The sequence below is a fragment of the Mustela lutreola genome, chromosome X (genome assembly GCF_030435805.1).
Source record: "Mustela lutreola isolate mMusLut2 chromosome X, mMusLut2.pri, whole genome shotgun sequence".
NCBI classification, from domain to species: Eukaryota; Metazoa; Chordata; class Mammalia; order Carnivora; family Mustelidae; genus Mustela; species Mustela lutreola.
This window is the reverse complement of record NC_081308.1, coordinates 4,601,816-4,620,043: the sequence shown is the minus strand read 5'-3', so window position 1 is coordinate 4,620,043 and position 18,228 is coordinate 4,601,816. Positions and strand designations below refer to the sequence as shown.

At 45.5% G+C, this 18,228-nt stretch overlaps 1 protein-coding gene across 1 annotated transcript in view; it reads right to left on the bottom strand.

The window, feature by feature from the left end:
- Positions 1-1,618: 1,618 nt before the first annotated feature.
- The window catches only part of STS (steroid sulfatase), a 269,624-nt gene continuing 253,014 nt past the window's right edge, over positions 1,619-18,228 (bottom strand). Inside the window, exon 10 of the mRNA XM_059158708.1 lies at positions 1,619-1,728. Coding sequence (XP_059014691.1) covers positions 1,679-1,728 — 50 coding nt within the window. The 3' untranslated portion in view covers positions 1,619-1,678. The remainder of the gene's footprint in view (positions 1,729-18,228) is intronic.

The window sequence follows — 18,228 nt, the reverse complement described above, 5'->3', positions numbered from 1 at the left end:
ACAGATGCTAGCATGCAGAGCCCACACCTCCCCTTTCCCTCTCCATTACAGGGTAAATTATAGGTACCCTGATAACATGGGTGGGTGAGTTCTGGGCTGGTATGGAGGTATAGAAAGAGATAATTATCTTGAAAAGGGACTTGAATAGTGCCTCAGAAACAAACACCAAGCAATGGACAATGGTTTCTGTTGTCGCCATTGGGTTTTGCTGCTCAACCCAAAGCAAGATTCTGTGATCAGAAAAGACCTCATTTAAGTGCATTAAAGGGTGCTGGCTGCCGTCCCCAAGGGTATAAGTTTACGCATGTGCTCTGCACCTCCTAGTTCTACAGACCTATGAGAACCACCAAGTTCACTGGTCTTTGACTGTCCCTCAAATCCATCCCATCCTGGTCTTTGTCTCTCAAATCCATCCGAGCCTGTCCTCCGTTAGAAAGTCTGATGTAAGTCCAATTCCCACATAAGAGCCTCTAGGAACTTCTAAGTTCTAGGATAGACACAGAAATCCATAACACTGCTGCCTCGCCTGGGTCTGGAATTTCCTGCGCAGGGTCTTTGCACATGCAACTTCCTCTGCTGGAGGAACTGTCCAACCAACCTATCCCAATAGACTATCTTCTTCCAGAGAACTGGCTTTCTCCTCACTTTTGTAATCTTGGTCTTTACATCCATTGGACCTGGCACAAGTTAAGTGCATGTACTGCAGCTCTGAGCAAACACACAAACACATACAGAAGGCAAGTGACGGTGTATATATTTTTCCTACTATGCTTATTTTTATCACGCAGTATAAGTGCCTGGCCCATCAGACTGTTACATATATGTATGTGGAAGGAACAGTAGCTTTAATTACCATAATTATTTTATTATCAGAGTCAAGGCTTGGCAAACTCTCATCAAATGAGTTTGACTTGGGTATTCTCTAAAGAGCTTGAGTGGCTTCTATCATTCCACACAGTCAAAAAAAAAAAAAAATTTAGAGTTTAAATCAAAATCTGTGACATTAAAATCTAAAGAATTTTTTTTTTTCTTTACAAGGATCTGCCTGGAGTAGGCACTTAAAGTACTACTCATGAAAGTGGGCTTTATGCCCGGACGTCTGCGGAGGACGTACAGTACACACCCAGATGGGAGAACTTTCGTCTGAGAATAATCCTGTTGACGAGGCAGACTCTAGTCGTCTTACAAACTATTTTAACATCTCATAATTGACAAAATTAGGGCAACGAACACTTAACAGAGCTCTTGAGTTGCCCTGTGTGTTCTCAATGTTTTTGTCAATGATGCCAACGTTGACATTTCGCAAGTTGTCGGCCCCAAAGCTGACCAAGATCATGAGGGTCATAAGTCCTAGATTTCACGTTTTCTCTCCATGTATGTACAAATGGATCTCCGCCGCTCTTACTAGGATTAGTAAAAGTCACTCCTCTTACATGAGCATGTCTTATTTTTATCATCTACAGGGTATAATCCCGATATATTTTCATATATGTAGACCTTGATTCTACCATTAGTTTTCAAGCACTTTGTGCATTAGAAGAATTAGACACATTTGTAGCCAACTTACCCTGATTTGAAAATAAACTGTTAGCAAAGTGTTTACAGTAATATTAGGGTAGGATCTTTCAACATTTCCACTTACTTTCAAGCTGAGAAACCCAGGGGGCACCCTGCTGGCTCAGTCACTGGTGTGTACCACTCTTGATCTTGGAACTGTGAGTTCGAGCCCTAGGTCGGGAGAAGACATTTGTTAGAAATGAAATCTTTGAAAACAAACATTGAGAAACCCAGGATATAAAATTAAAAACCATGTTAATTAAAAACCATCAACAACATTTCTGCTCTGTGTCATCCTGGTTAATGAATACATCGTTCTCGTAGGAACTATTGAATTAGGAGGATTTTTTTTTTTTTAAAAAATCCACTGTGTGTGAAAATTCTACAGATTTTTAACAGAAGGTAAAAGTGCATTTTTCTTTTTCTTGGCAGCTGAAAGGAATATAAAACAACAGACTGACTTTCTGGGCATGAGTCTCAGAATGAGAAAAATAGAGAGTCACATATTATAGATGAGAAGGAAAAAAAAAAACACACACAAAATCTCATGAATCATGTGTAATATCCAAATTCTAAGCTATCGAGACTTCCTCGCCGGAAAATATACAGTAAGGGAAGTTGCACATTTGATTTTCAGGAGTCTCTTCCCCTCTTCCAGCTTAGTAAACACATTATGTGGAATATCCCACGGCTTCTACCAGGTTTAATAATGTATTCCGCCATTTTTTAGTTGATTAAAAATGACCACGATTCTGAGCTCATCTGGAAAATGAGCTCTGGCCTGGAAATGATGTCATCTTCCCCTGATCGATGACTGGGACGTGCATCCCCCTTTCGACACACCCTACAAGTCTTTGCCATGATGTAAATTATGAGAACAGAGAAAACAGACACGTATGCTGGTGGTGGTTCTTGCTTCCAGAAATTTTTGTCACATTTACTGTTCAGTTCGGGTTCGCCGGTCTGTCTCTGCCCACGGAGAGCTCCTGCTTCCTTTCACTGTAATTTTTCCTTTCACTTTGATCTCTCGAGCAGTTGGCTGTTCGAAATGTCCCACCTGGCAACCTATCGGGGACAAAGTACCCTAATGTCTTCATCTGCACCCACATGAAATTTCCTCTGCACCAGGAGTAGGGCTGCCGGCGATCACAGGCTTCCTTCAGTCTCGCCACATGGCTTTCCAAAGTGTCCCATGAGAGGAACCGCTAAGAGCTCTCCGCTGAGAGGGCACAGACTTCTCATCAGCATATCGCACGCCACAGAGCCTCTCCAGCCCATTAGGGGCTCTGCTCTGACGTCACCTACACGCATTCACCTTCACACCGACTCCTCAGTCATTGAGGATGGCCCCTTGGTAGGCTTGAAAAAATGGGTTCTTTGGGATGACCCAGCTAGGGCACACAGTGGTGGGACAGTCCAGCCACTAACTCCATCTTCATCTCCTGCCTGTGTCTATGCACAGAGGATCATTCCATTGAAACCCACCCATGCCAGCACTGCGTGGAAGATAGCATGACTCGCTTGTTCTTCTGGCTTTGCCAAAGTATGTGCAAGGCTGGGTCATCTGGTGTCCCAAGCTAAATTTACAAGCTTAAACATACTGCCACCCAGCAAATGTCCTGCTTCCTGGACCAAGCTTCTGGGCACCTAAAATCATGGGTGGGAAGTGAGGAAACCTTGAAGAACTGAGAATTTGAGGAAGAACGGAACCTCCATCCCATTTCCCAAACTGTTGTGGACTCAACCAAGGACGGGTGAGTAATTCACCGTATGCAGATGAAAGACACAAAGTGCCTTGGGTTCTACGCTTACTGTCTACCATCTGCTTGGTTCCTACAGTGTCAAAGAACAGAAGACACAGTTGTGTAGAATATGCATAAAAGATTCGTGCCCCAATGTCCTTTTGTCATCTTCTCTTGTTTTTTTCATTTTCTGTATTCTTACACTGGAAGACTACTTCCTTATCTTTAAACTTCTCTACCCTGTACCCTATGTAAATATTTTGGACTATTAATCTCCCTTGGATCTCATTTTAGCAGTATTTCATGGATGTTCATACCTAACACATTGGTTGAGTCCTATTTTCTCATTTTCACGTAACCTTTCTTCCCTAAAGTATTAATATTTGGAATTACATTTTAGGGGTGCCTGGGTGGCACAGCCAGCTAAGCATGTGACTCTTGCTTTTTGGCTCAGGTCATGATCTTGGGGTTGTGAGACCAAGTATCAAGTCCATTTCCACGTTCAGTGCAAAGTCAGGTTGAGATTTCGCTCTTCGTCGCCCCTCCCCCAATTCGTACTCACGCTCTCAAATATACACGATAAATCTTTTCATTTATTTTTTTAAAGAATTTAATTTTTTAAAGATTTTTTTTTTTATTTATCAGAGAGAGAGAAAGAGAGTATAAGCCAGGGGAGTGGCAAGGAAAGGGAGAAGCAGGTGCCCACTGAGCCGAGAGCTCAACTAGGACATCGATCCCAGGACCTGCGGACCATGATCTGAGCCCTTAGGCAGGCACCCAACCCACTGAGCCACCCAGGTGCCCCAAGTTAAATTTTTAAAAAGAATTACATTTTAATTGTGAACAATGTGGGATTCCAGTTGTATTTTAACTTGATTTCAAATTTAATTTCTTCATGTTCAGAGAAGGGGACGGCATACACTTATTGTACTGAGACATCATGGCGCGGGGATACATTCATCATGTTTCTTATTTGAATATTCTGTGTACTCTCCTATCAATGGGGAAAAGTTTTATTATGTACCTATTTAACCACCTGTTAATTGTGCGGTTTAAATTATCGATATATTTTGCTTGAATCTCCCTTGCTCTATTTTTTTTTAATTTTTTTTTTTTTTGCTTTTTTCTTGTTCTTTTAGTTACTGTGGCACTTTGATTTTCTTGTATTTAGGTTTTTTAAAGTCTTATTTATTTGAGAGAAAAAGAAAGAAAATGAGCAATGGGGAGGGGCAAAAGGACAGAGAGAAGCAGGTTTCCCACTGAACAGGAAGGCTGATGTGGGGCTCGAGCCCAGGACCTGGAGATCATGACCCAAGCCGAAGGCAGACAGCTCACTGACTAAGCCATCTGGGGGCCCCAATTTTCTTGTTTTTAGTAAAATTGTTCGTTGCATACAAGTTTAGACTTTTTATAAAAGATTTTATTCATTAATTTGACAGACAGAAATCACAAATAGGCAGAGAGGCAGGCAGAGAGAGAGGGAAGCAGGCTCCCTGCTGAACAGAGAGCCCGATGCGGGGCTCGATCCCAGGCCCCTGGGATCATGACCTGAGCTGAAGGCAGAGGCTTTAACCCACTGAGCCACCCAGGTGCCCCAAGTTTAGACTTTTGAGTATTTTCTTAGTTGAATATCTTGTTTTGTATTATTCAGTGTCCTTTGTCTCTGTTAATCATATTTGCCTTATAAACTTTTCTATAACAATGATAATGACCATCTAGAACGTTTCCATTATTCCAGCTTTACACTCTAAACCTCAATCGGCATCATAGGCACAGACACATACACACACAAATAAAACACATAGTACCTTCTAAAGTTCATTCCAATAATCTACATTTTTTGTAATAGTTTAGTTATATGTTTTATATATATATATATATATATATATCATATGTATAGTTTACATATATAGATTATATATAGCTTCTATAATATATACAGTAAGTAGTATATTTTATATATATAGATAGGTAGTTTATATAGATAGTTTAGTTATATGTTATAGTTAGTTTAGTTATATGTATACTTCCATGATAGTAAAACCCAACCATAATGTAATCAGGTAAAAACCATGAGTCTACGGGTTCAATGTCAGACAGAACTGAGGCAAGCGTGAGAGGCCCATCCTCCAGACTTTAACAAAAGAATTGAAACCATACCCCTCCTGAGTGTGGTTTGCACACACTGGGTAGTGATTACCCCAGATTAAAGATCACTGGTCAACGTTTTGGGTCAAATGACTGGCTGTGGTGTTAGCATTTATTCTAGGGCTGGTGGCATTGTTTGGTGCCTAAATGATGAGTTCAAAGTGCAACGACGGGGCCGGGAGAATATTGGAACCTATTCATGCTGACCTATTATTTTATCGTCCCCACATATCCCTCATAAAAACGCCCGTTATAAAATATATTTATTTTTATGTTTTCATACATTGTAATAAAATATTTATGTTTTGATACATTGTAATAAAAATACAGTAACTCGGAAAAAGGGGCTAAGATACAAGTAACTACTGTTTCAGAAATTAGGAATAAAAGTCACTTTTCCGTTTATCCACAAATGTGGTCGTAGAGAAGGATACTGATACGATCAATATTTTCAGATAAACCTTTTGTGTTGAGGATAAGATTCTTGGCCCAGATGAAATATAAATACTCTTTCAAGGAAGAAAACATAATAATGTACATTTTTCAGTTGTTGAAGTGTTTACTTATATACTTTAAAAAGGATAATCGTTGTCAGCCTCTGATACCAAGATGTAATTGAAAACATTTGTAAGAGCAATAAAAGATTTTTACTTTAATATGTCAACTTTACACACAACTGAAAGCTATGTCATTTTCTGATGCTGTAATGAAAGAGTCCACATTCTAACTCAAAATGTGTGTCAGTTTCTAATGAAAAAGTGTCAGACTCCTATTAGTTACAAACACTCCCGTTTAAGTAGTAAATAAGATATCCTGAAACAATCTACGACCGGGTTGAAAAACGTGCCATGACCAAGAAGGATTCAACCAAAACATGCAAGGACCCCAAACATCTGTGCAGATATTCACCATCATGTCGGAGGTGTTTGCTCATGCACAGAGAAAGGAATAAGACAATTAGAGGCGTAAGGATTGGGGAGGTGAGGGAAGAAATCGAAGTTGTTTTGCAAATGGTAGAGAACCAATGATCCCAGTAACTTAAACTATAGAATAATCCAGTCGAAGAAGTAACATACAGAAGTAATCAATGTATCCCAAATTTGATGTAGGAAAAAACTCTATGCAAATAAAAAAAACCCCAAGAAAGATAATATACTTAAGAATAACTTTAAAAGGGACGCCTGGGTATCTCAGTGGGTTGAGCTTCTGCCTTTGGCTCAGGTCATGATCTCAGGGTCCTGGGATCGAGCCCCGCATCAGGCTCTCCGTTCAGCGGGGAGCCTGCTTCTTCCTCTCTCTCTGCCTGCTTCTCTGCCTGCTTGTGATCTCTGTCTGTCAAATAAATAAATAAAATCTTTAAAAAAACCACAAATAACCTTAAAAAAGAGATGTGCAGAAAGAAATCCATAAATGAAAGACTTTACAGATCTCTGAAAAGTAAACTGAAGAAATGGACAAACATACATGAACAGGAAGATTCAAAATCATACAGTTGTGCCCTTCGGTGACTTAATTTCCAGAATTACCATGATCTCTACGCTCTGACTTAATTTCTAGAATTCCTGTAATCTGCATAGAAAAACAATCACAAACGACTGTCCGGACTTAGATCAAAGGACGTGGAAGTTCCCGCGGGACCAAAGAAGAAGGCAAGGACGGATTTTGGGGGTGTTTTATGTTGTTTTTACACATGGAGCAGTTTCCGACAGGGGTGCACGGGCCGACACAAGGAGTCACGCAGACCCGCACTGAGCGTGAGGCCTGATGCGGGGCTGGATGCCCCCATCGCACGCGGGATCCTGGCCTCACCCAAAACCGGGAGTGCGAGGCTTAATCCGCTGAGCCCTGCAGTGCCCCTATTTGGTGAGACATCCGGGCCCGGTGCGCAGGGGAATGCGTCTGCATGATGGTCCTCTGAGAGTCTTGTGTCCTTCCTACCCAAGGGCAACCTCAGACGAATGCGGCGCCCAAGCACAGGCGGCTGCCATGCACCTGCAGGAGCCGCTCCTTCCTCAGCTGATGGAGAAGCAGCCCCGAAACCCGAGGGTCCGCACGAGCCGAGCACACGTACAGTGGACAGCGTTGTGCACTGAGCAAGCTGGGGGACACTCAGCGTCTGCACCAGTCTCACCTTGCGAGGGCCCTCCTGGGGTTCTCGATGGCACAGACTGCAGTAGATGAGTGTGTGCGTGTGTGCGTGCGTGTGTGCGTGTGTGTGCGTGTGCACGTGTGCCTACCCAGGGATGAATGCACGCGCTCAGTCCCCCAGGAAACAGGCCTTTAGCACCTGCAACCCAAACAGTGAGAGGCCATCTTCCTCTGGCCAGGAAAAGCAGTCGATGTCAGAGTCGGTCCAGGAAAATTAGTGGATGGAAGCGTCAATCCAGGACACACAGTGATGGAAGAGTCAATCCAGGACACAGAGTGGATGACCGAGTATACCCAGGACACACAGTAGATGACCGAGTCAATCCAGGACACACAGTAGGTGACCGAGTCAATTCAGGACACACAGTGGATGACCGAGTCAACCCAGGACATACAGTGGATGACAAAGTCAATCCTTTACACCAGCTACATGAAAGGGCCAGCCCAGGACCACATCGAGTCATCCCAGAACACACTGTAAAGGACATGGTGACCGAAGCGTATATAGCGGATGAGAGAGTCATGCCACAACCCACAATGCATAACCAAGTCGTTCCTGGAAAACCAGTCAATGACAGAGTCACTCCAGGAAAAACAGTCGATGATCCAACCATTCCAGGGAAAATAGTGGATGACCTACTCATTCTAGGAAAACTAGTCAAGGACAGAGTCAATCCAGGAAAAAGAGTTGATGATCCAACCATTCCAGGGAAAATAGTGAATGACCTACTCATTCTAGGAAAACCAGTCAATGACAGAGTCACTCCAGGAAAAACAGTCGATGATCCAACCATTCCAGGGAAAATAGTGGATGACCTACTCATTCTAGAAAAACTAGTCAAGGACAGAGTCAATCCAGGAAAAAGAGTCGATGACCTATTCATTCTAGGAAAACGAGTCGATGACTGATTTATTCTAGGAAAAACAATCAATGACAGAGTCATTCAAGAAAAAGCAGTGGATTGACAGAATCACTCAGAAAAAACAATTAATCACTGTTTCAATGTAGGAAGAACAGCCTATGATGAAGCCACTCCAGAACTGATAACCAAGTCATTTTAGGAAACACAGTGGACGACCAAGGCCTTCCCGGAGTTCATTTAGGAAAACCAGGGGATGACTGACTCATTCATGAAAATTAATCGATGACCGAGTCATTTCAGGAAAAACAATCAATGACCGAGTCATTCCCGCATAAAGCGATAGAGACGTCACAGAGCGAACAGGAGAGTCTGTGTCAGAGCGGGAAAGAGCTGATGACGCAGCTGATGTAAAGAGTTGGATAAAATGACTGAAACGGCCAAGACAAGGAAATCTAGACTGTGAGCAAATCGCTCCAAAGAAACCACACGATGACGTCATAGCAGACAGAGAGTTCTTGCCGGAGACTGGAACGGGATGACCAGGTTATTCTACGGACAACAGTCCGGGACTATGGCAGGGAAAGGGCGCGTGAGGGAGTCGCTCCAGGGGAACAGCCAAGGACACAATCGGTCAAGGAATCAGGGATTCCAGAAAAGAGCCAAAGACCTCCAGGAAAAAGAATAGATGACCGAGTCGTTCTAGGATAAACAGCTGATGACCGAGCCATTCTAGGCCAATCAGTGATGACTGAGTCACTCCAGGGAAATGAATCGATGACCGAGTCGTTCCAGGGAAATCAGTGGATGACTGAGTGATTCCAGGAAAACTAGTCAATGACCGAAGCACTCCAGGGAAACCAGTCGATGACCGAGTGTTTCCAGGAAAATGAGTCGATGACCAAGTCATTCCAGGGCAATCTGTCGATGACTGAATCACCCAGGGAAATGAGTCGATGACCGAGTCATTCCAGGGAAATCAGTCGATGACTGAATCATTCTAGGGTAATCAGTCGATGACTGAGTGATTCCAGGAAAAGTAGTCGATGACTGAAGCACTCCAGGAAAATGAGTCGATGACCGAGTCATTCCAGGGAAATCAGTCGATGACTGAGTCATTCCACGGAAATCAGTTGATGACTGAGTCACTCCAGGGAAATGAGTCAATGACCGAGTCACTCCAGAGAAAAGAGTGGATGGCCCATTTACTTTAGGAAATACAGTTCCGAACGAAATCAGCCCAGGGGAAAAGGCCGATGACCAAGTTATTCCCAGGGAAACCGTCAGTGGCAGCAACAGTCCAGGGAGAAGATCGGAAAGGGCCGGCGGTGACTGTCAGCCCAGAGAACCCAGCCCGTGGGCAAAACGGCAGTGAGCGACCCCGGAGTCTGGGAAGCCAGTGCATGAATGAGTCCGTACGTCATGGGGAAGAGCCACCGGCCCACCGCAGGGAAAGCTGTTTATGACCCAAAGCCAGCCCAGGGGACACCATCCAAGACTGACTCAGGCAGGGGAAAGAGTCGATGACCGATCATCCCAGGGCACACAGTCGATGGCCGAGTCAGCCCAGGGCACACAGTCGATGACCGAGTCCAGGAGAGCATGGATGACGTCGTCACCCGGGGGAGACGGCAGATAAACGAAGATGAGCTGCTCCAAGGGAAGGAGCGCAAGAGAATTCACGGGAACAGAGTCGACGACCGAGCTCGCTCACGGAATCAGTGATCAGCCCACGACTACGCGGGCACTTGAGACGCGGCGCATCACTGAGCCGGTCCTGGAGAACTAGAGCATGACGTCATTGCTTTCCCTGGGGCCGACGGCTCATGACGAGAGCGTCCAGCAAACACCAGGGAGGACCAAGTTATTTCAGAGGGAAAAGCTGATGACGGAGCCAGCGCAGGGGACACAGTCGATGACCGAGCAGGCGCAGGCAACCTAGTTGATGACGGAGCAGGTGCAGCAACCTATATATGACCAAGCAGTCGTAGAGGACCTAGTCGATGACCGATCACGCGCAGGACAGATAGTCGATGCCCGAGAAGACGCAGTGGATCTAGTCGATTACCGATTACGCGCAGGACATCTAGTCGATGACCGAGAAGACGCAGTGGATCTAGTCGATTACCGATTACGCGCAGGACATCTAGTCGATGACCAAGTGGGCGCAGGTCACATAGTCGATGCCTGACCAGGCGCAGTGGATCTAGTCGATAACCGATCACATGCAGGACAGGTAGTCGATGACCGAGCAGGCGCAAAACACATAGTTGATGACAGAATAGGTGCCGCGGATCTAGTCAATGACGATCAAGCGCAGGACATCTAGTCGATGACCGAGTAGGCGCAGGACACATAGTCGATGACCAACCAGGTGGAGGAGACGGAGTCAATGACCGAGCAGGCACAGGACACACGGTCGTTGACTGAATCAGAGGAGGAGAAATAGTGGATGACCGAGTCACTGCAGACAACAGAGCTGGTCACATCCATTCTGCCGAATGACCCGGCTTCAGGCGGAGGGACAGCGTCGGTGCAGGCAGAACGGGTTCCCAGCGGAGAGACCCGTCGGCTCCGGACCGCGGGCGAGCAGCGCGACGACAGCGCCGCAGCGCATCCGTCCGTCCGCGCAGGGCCGGCGGGAGCCCAGGGCGGCGCCAGGGGGCACAGCTGAGCGCCGAGGGCCGACGGCTACGCCAGGAAGAGCAGCGGATCACCGAGTAAATCGAGCTGGGCCAGGGAAAACTATCGATCCCCGATGACACGATTCCCCGCGGTCCAGGAAAACCAGTGGATCGCCGAGTCACCGCCAGGAAACACCTGCTCCGCTGGGCCGACGTCGGTCGAGGGAACGGATCGCGGACTCGGACGGAGGAGCGGCGGGGACAGCGGCTCGGAGGACGCAGCGCTGACGCCTGAGGAGCCCAAACCGCACAAGCGGCGGCGAAGAGCCGGCGGCAGAGGCTCCCGACTCTTCCAGCATCTGCTCCCGCCGCGGCCGGACATGGACGCCCGCCGGAGCCAAGTCAGCTCCGAGTCGCCGTCCCCGCGGCAGAGAACGGCGGCTGCGAGACGGGACCGCGGGGACACAGCCGAGTGTCCGCGGGGACGTCCCCGGGGTAGAACCGAGCGGACGGGACCGGGCAGGGGCACAGCCGGGTGTCCGCGGGGACATCGTCCAGAGGTAGAGACCGATGGGCAGAACCCGCACACGTGACACAGTGTCCCACAGACACAGTGATTCTCCCTTTACCTAACTCTGTCCCCTACTCTTTCCCCAGACCCTGACTCAGCTCTCAGGAGCTCCCACCCTGCGTTCCCCGTCCCATCCAGGACTCCAGGGAAAATCCTACAAAGCTCCGCTGCTCCCCCTTGGAGCTCACCCTCTGCGACCTCCAGACGCCAGGTCAGCCGCAAGCACAGCTCTTCAGTTTCCTCCTCCGCCCAGATGTGCCAAGCACCTTGACCCCCAGCGGGAGCCAACCCAGTGCTTCCTCTTCTCCTGCCCTGACCCCCACAGGACAGTCGTGCTGCCTCGTCGTCAAACCCTGAAACCCAGCCTTGCCTCAGCTTCGGCTGCAAACGGCACAGTCCTTCGCCATGAACCCGACAAGAGCCAAGTGTCCTGGATCCCTCGCTGTGTTCATCTCTGTTTGATCGGCGCCCCAGATGCGCTAACATCGACTGCTTTGAAAGGAACGCGACCATTAGAATCGGATCCTCTTCCCGATGGAATTCTGCACCTAGAACGTCTGCTCGGCCCCAAATACCCGATACACGCATCTATGCAACCAGCCACTCCGTGTTCTTTGTCTGCACAGAGCTCAACCCCCTGGGGGATAGTCTGGAAACGTCATGCGAGAGGCACACATCCCATGGCCCACACCGTTTCAGACAGCAAGACACGCTGAGTGCGCTTTTCACTAAGATTTTTGTGTATCAGCTGACCCCGAAGTCCGTCTGTCCTTCTTCTGAACTGTGTACACCTGCGATTTTACAAAAATAACGGGTCCCCTTTTCATAAAAAATTAACAACTTATTGACTCTGGAACGCAGGCATGGCACTTGGTACATGTTTCCTCTCGTCGAATGCACCACTAGATACATTTACACATTTACAGCCCCAAAATGACTTAAAAATAATGCAAATGTATGCGCACGGATAACAGAAAGTCTGGTAATGAGGTGAACTCCAGGATACACTTGTCTGCTCAGTTTTCCCTCTAACAGTATATATGTTTCATTAATTACTAAACTCTTGTGCAATTTGCTTATAAATATGACTGAAGGTAGGGTTTCTTTTTTTTTTTTAACGTATTCCAAATAGAGAGCCAATGATGACAGAATCAGTTACCAAATAAATTAATTTTGTGTTTTCCCTACGGAGCTGCACTATTGGCTGGATGCCATATATATTTATTCTTTATTATTCGTTACAAACTTAATATTGGCTGGCGTATATGAATCCAGATACTCCTACATCTGTTGGTAGTATCTTGTTTAATAAATCCGTCTACTTTTTCAGCTGTGCTAGTGTTTAAACATTATCTAGTTTGATGATTAAAAATGTTACATTGTATCTGCTTTAATCGTTAAGATATGATCTACTTTAACAGGAACTTTATGGAAAGTTTTGGCTTCTGGTAAGGTACACACAGACATCACTGTACAAACACTGTCCTTTCTCACAAAAGATTATTATGATGAATATTTAATCCCTTTCCTCAACTCCTCCCACTCGTTAGGATTTTACTGGGATGCCTTCAATGTGCATGTTTGTGCCTTTTATAAAATTAAATATTCCAATCCAGGACAAGGGACTATCTCTATAAATGATCGGGCTTGATATGTTGTCCTTGGGATTTCACAGATTCCTGCATACACGTTCTCAATCTTTCTTACTCAATTTGTTTCTATGAAGTGATCATTATCAGCATTATTAGGAGCTGGTAATTTTCTGCATTGTTTTTGGTGAAATTATGACTGCTGCAGAGAAGCAAAAATATTGATTTGTGGATTAACCTGTATTGATGTTGTTTTCGCTTAAGATGGACTTAATTTCATTTTGCCTTTACTTCTCCTCCAGTAGACTGAAGAGCAAAGTAATTCTGTCTCATATTTTCATATGAAAAGAAATTTTATCGGCGACGCCTGGGTGGCTCAGTGGGTTAAGCGTCTGCCTGTGGCTCAGGTCAGGATCCCAGGTTCCTGCGGGTGCTCTGTGACAAATAAATAATATCTTTGTAAAAAATAATAATAATAAAAGGATTTTTTTATCATCGACTTTCGTGTTTCCTTATCTAAAGTAAACAAAAAGAGTTTAGTAAGAGGGATTAAAACTGAGGTCACCATCTTGTACCCAAACGGAACAGACATCTTCCAGAGTCACGATCAGACTTGATTGTTGTTGTGGGTCAATAATATTTATCATTTATAAGCAGTTTCTCAATCTGTTTCAGTCAGATTTTCTTTGCCTTTTTCTTTAAGTTCCTCACGCCCAGCATGAAGTAGGGCTTGAACTCACCACCTCAAGACCTGAGAGGTGATCAAGAGTGAGATGCCTACTCGACCGAACCACCCAGGCGCCCCTGGATTTTTTTGTTGGTAAGGGCTGCTGTACTTATCAAATGTCTACGTGACATCCACAGGCATAGTAATCCCATAGATAGGACTCGCGTCCCACTTTTATGGTCATAATTATATTGATATAATTCCTGAAGTTGAAACTTTGTTCATTTATGAAATTGTACTTGATCCTATCATTCTTTGTAGCTGTACGTCTATAATACCTGCCAACATTTTAGGCAGAGGTTCCACCTGTATTCATAAAGAAAAGTACTCTATGTCCTTATAAATTTTATCATCACATCTTTTCATTCCTGTGATTCTACTCATGTATAAAATGAACTGACCATTGACATATTTTCTATTGGAAGATGGCCTATATGCAACCCCAAAAAAGCTACTGGTGATCCCCTATTTGCCTAAAAGCCAGGCATGAATTTGCAAAGGTGCCTCTCCTCACCCCCCTGCCCCCGGAAGGAGAAACGTTAAGTCTCTTTGAGGACTTCAGACCCCACAAGCCTGAAGAAGGCACCAGGGGCGTCTACAGGGCAAATGCCGCTGGCCAGCCTTTTCCCCCACCCGGTGACGCCCTACCTGGTTTCCCTTTGCCATTTCTCTGCAGTACCCTGTTCCTTGGAGACGCTGTAGAGCTGAAACTCTAAGGCACCGGGAGGAACTTTTTCCCTGCCGATCTCTCGTGTGTGTGTGTGTGTGTGTGTGTGTGTGTGTGTGTGCAGGAGGAGTGCATGTTAATACACTTTTTTGTTTTCCCCTTGTTAATCTGCCTTTTGTGACCAGGTGTGAGCCAAGACATCCGAGCGGTAGGCAGAGAGACCATTCCGTTCCTCCCCTACACTGCGGTCTCCGGTATTTTAAACGGGAGCTTCTCAAACTCGAGCTTGCGTGAAGGACCACCTGGAAAGCTGCTTACATGACAGATTCCTCTGGGCCTCATCCTGCAGCAAATGTGCTCGGTTCAGGGAGACCGATGGGGGGTCCTGACGATTTCGGTTTCTAACAAGCTGCCAGGTGGGGGGCCCATCCCCACTCTTAGAAATGCCATAAATGATGCTGGAATTCTGAACTAAGTACATAGAAACCAGCCATTAAGGCATCTACTAAATAAAGTATTTTAGTAATGTATTTTTTTTTTTTTAAAGATTTTGTTTGTTTATTGGAGAGGGAGAGAGAGCACAAGCAGGGGGAGCAGCAGAGGGAGGGGAAGAAGCAGACTCTCCACGGAGCAGGGAGCCCGACGCGGGGCTCCATCCCAGGACCCTGGGATCATGACCTGAGCCACAGGCAGACGCTTAACTGACTGAACGACCCAGATTGTTTCTGTTTTTGTTTTGTTCTGTTTTGTTTTTAAAGCTCAAAGTTTCCTACATTCTCCATGTCAATTCTGAAAGGTTATGTTTTCTCAGGAATCATGCACTTTCTCTGAATTATCCAGTAAGTGGCACATCATATTCTCCTATAACTCCTCCCTCAGACGAGTCACCTTTTCTTGAATCAAGGCCCATCTCTGCATCTCCGTAACTTTCCAAATAGTTTAGAAGGTCTGCGCTACTTTGGACAGTTCAAAGAAAATCTGGGGAGGTTCATTTGGTTTCATCTTGACGTTTCCAATGATGAAAGGCTGTTATTTTCCCATCAATTAAATCACTTCTTACTAGAGACATTATTATTATCTGGATATATACCAAATCCAGCAGCTGGGGAAAGAGATTTCTCACAGTTAACACGTAAAAAGGGAATCCGTTATTGCCACAAAGCATGTTTTCTGTCCCAAGAACCACAGGCTGCGTACGAGTAGATTATGTAGACACCAGCTACGGCGTGAATTCAGTGCTACGAAGGTCCAGTGTGGAATCCCCACATGTAGATCCTACGACAGAACGCTAGGAATCCTGCACGCCCGAGCCAGCAAACTGGTCTTTGCATCACCTCCATGGGCTGAGCTCAGCACCTACAAACATCTGCAGAGGGTCAGACTGTGGTGGCCCAGGAGAGACGTCTGCTCAGACTCCGAAACTCACCAGTGAACCCAACAACGGTGGATTTTCCAGCCTTTGTAGGACGCCTCCCCATGAGGAATGGTCTTCCATTCAATGCCTCCAGGTTAAAACTAGATACAGTTGTTTTTGTGGCACTTACCAGCAACCCCCACTCTGGGCTGTTGAACGATGTACTCTTCTACGGGGAAATGTGTCAAGGGGCTATGACGATGGTTCCCAGGAGGAGGTCTCCATAAACACATAATGCCTCTCGCGAGGCGCATTTTGAGAAGACTCTGGCGTATTCACATCCATCCACCGCACCCAGGTTCACATCTACCTGCAAATGTATTTCCTGAACAGTCTGCAAAAAGCGACCCGGCCGTAACGGCGTTGCTTGCTTCCAACGGGTGATGGTCCAAATGGTAGGGATGATCCAAATGGTAGGGAACGTATGGGTTCAGGGAATGCTGGATGATTCCTACCCTGCAGCTTTAAAGATTGACAAAATATGCCTCCAGTGTCCACTCCGAGACCCAAGATGTCTGCAGCTTTTGTGTCTGTCTCTACAGAGATGTCGCCGAGATGGCTTTTGGTTCAATGCGAACTGTTGTCTTTTTATTTATTTATTTATTGTAATTACAAGCCGGGGCACCTGGGTGGCTCAGTCTGTTGAGGGCCTGACTCTTGGTTGTGGCAAATGTCATGATCTCAAGGTCATGGGATCAAGTCCCGCGTCAGGCTCTGTGCTCAGACGGTGGCCTGCTTGAGGATTTCTCTTTCTCCCTCTGTCTCTCTTCCTCTACCTCCCTTCGCTCTCTAAAATAAATAAATCCTTTAAAAAAATTACAACGCCAACTTGACCCACCTGCGTCCCCCCTTCAGTCCTAAAATCCCCCAAATCACAACTGAAATGATGTCACTTGCGCTATTGTGTTTGGTTACCAAATATCTTAAGGTGTGATGACCCCCAATTTTTACCTCTTATATTGTTTCTACTATTAACTGCCATTGTTACAACTGTTGAAACAAGATTGTTTCTATTAACTTCTGTTGTTACTGTTTCTACTATGAACTACTATTCTCCTATTAACTGCTCTCTGTGTAGGACCCTTTATCGTCATTTCCAGAAGACCACGTTATTTATGATCAACAGTTTATAGGACACTCCCAACTGGGCGTGACTCTGTCCAGCTCTCTGGTCGTACACTTGAAATTCTTGAAAAAAGGACAAAACCATATAATATACGTCTTTTTTTCACAGTCGTGCTGTAGCTCAACATTTTTTAAATCAAACTGAATATTGGTGGATTTTTTTTTTTTTTGGATGTGTTTATGTTTTTCAAAGATCCATCTTTATAAACCTTTCTTCTGGGCACCTGGGTGGCTCAGTGGGTTAAGCCTCAGGTCGTGATCTCAGGGTCCTGGGATCGAGTCCCGCATCGGGCTCTCTGCTCAGCAGGGAGCCTGCTTCCTCCTCTCTCTCTGCCTGCCTCTCTGCCTACTTGGGATCTCTGTCTGTCAAATAAATAAATAACATCTTTAAAAAACAAAAAAAAAACCCTTTCCTCTGGAATTCTATGTAAATCCTGTTACCAACTTCTCACCGTATCCCCGTTCACCATTATTTCATAGCCTTTCTCTACATGATGAAACAGATTGTCTGTACAAGGTCCCTCCTCAGTTTTTACAGTTGAGCATTAACGACAAATGACATAGGAATTATGAAGAAATTACGTCTTTGAAACTGTATCCCGTGTTTTCTTTCACGGAAACGGCAGTTTTTAACAAGCTGTTCCTGTTGAGGCGCAACTAGGCTGGTAAATAAGACCATTTGTGTTTCACGCCTGACCGAATGACGGAGCAAAGACCAAAACAAAACAAAACAAAAAAATAAATAGAGAGAGAGAGAATAGAAAATCAAAGCATGTTATATTCTGAGCCCATCCAAGCCACAGGACTGCAAGCCCACAGAACACATAGGAGGTCACACAAAAGACTCATTTCTCCCGTTGAAACACATGACTTAGCGACCAAGCCCCACACCTGAGCAGGGGGTGATCAGTCACGTACAGGTTCCCCAAAGACAACCATGCCTACATCCACCAGTCATGGAAAAACCCAAACAAGTAGAAAACACATTGTTGCTTCCTTTGAAGCAGGAGCGAGGACCACAGCCCCGAAATAGAATTCTCAGTCCATAGGGTCAAA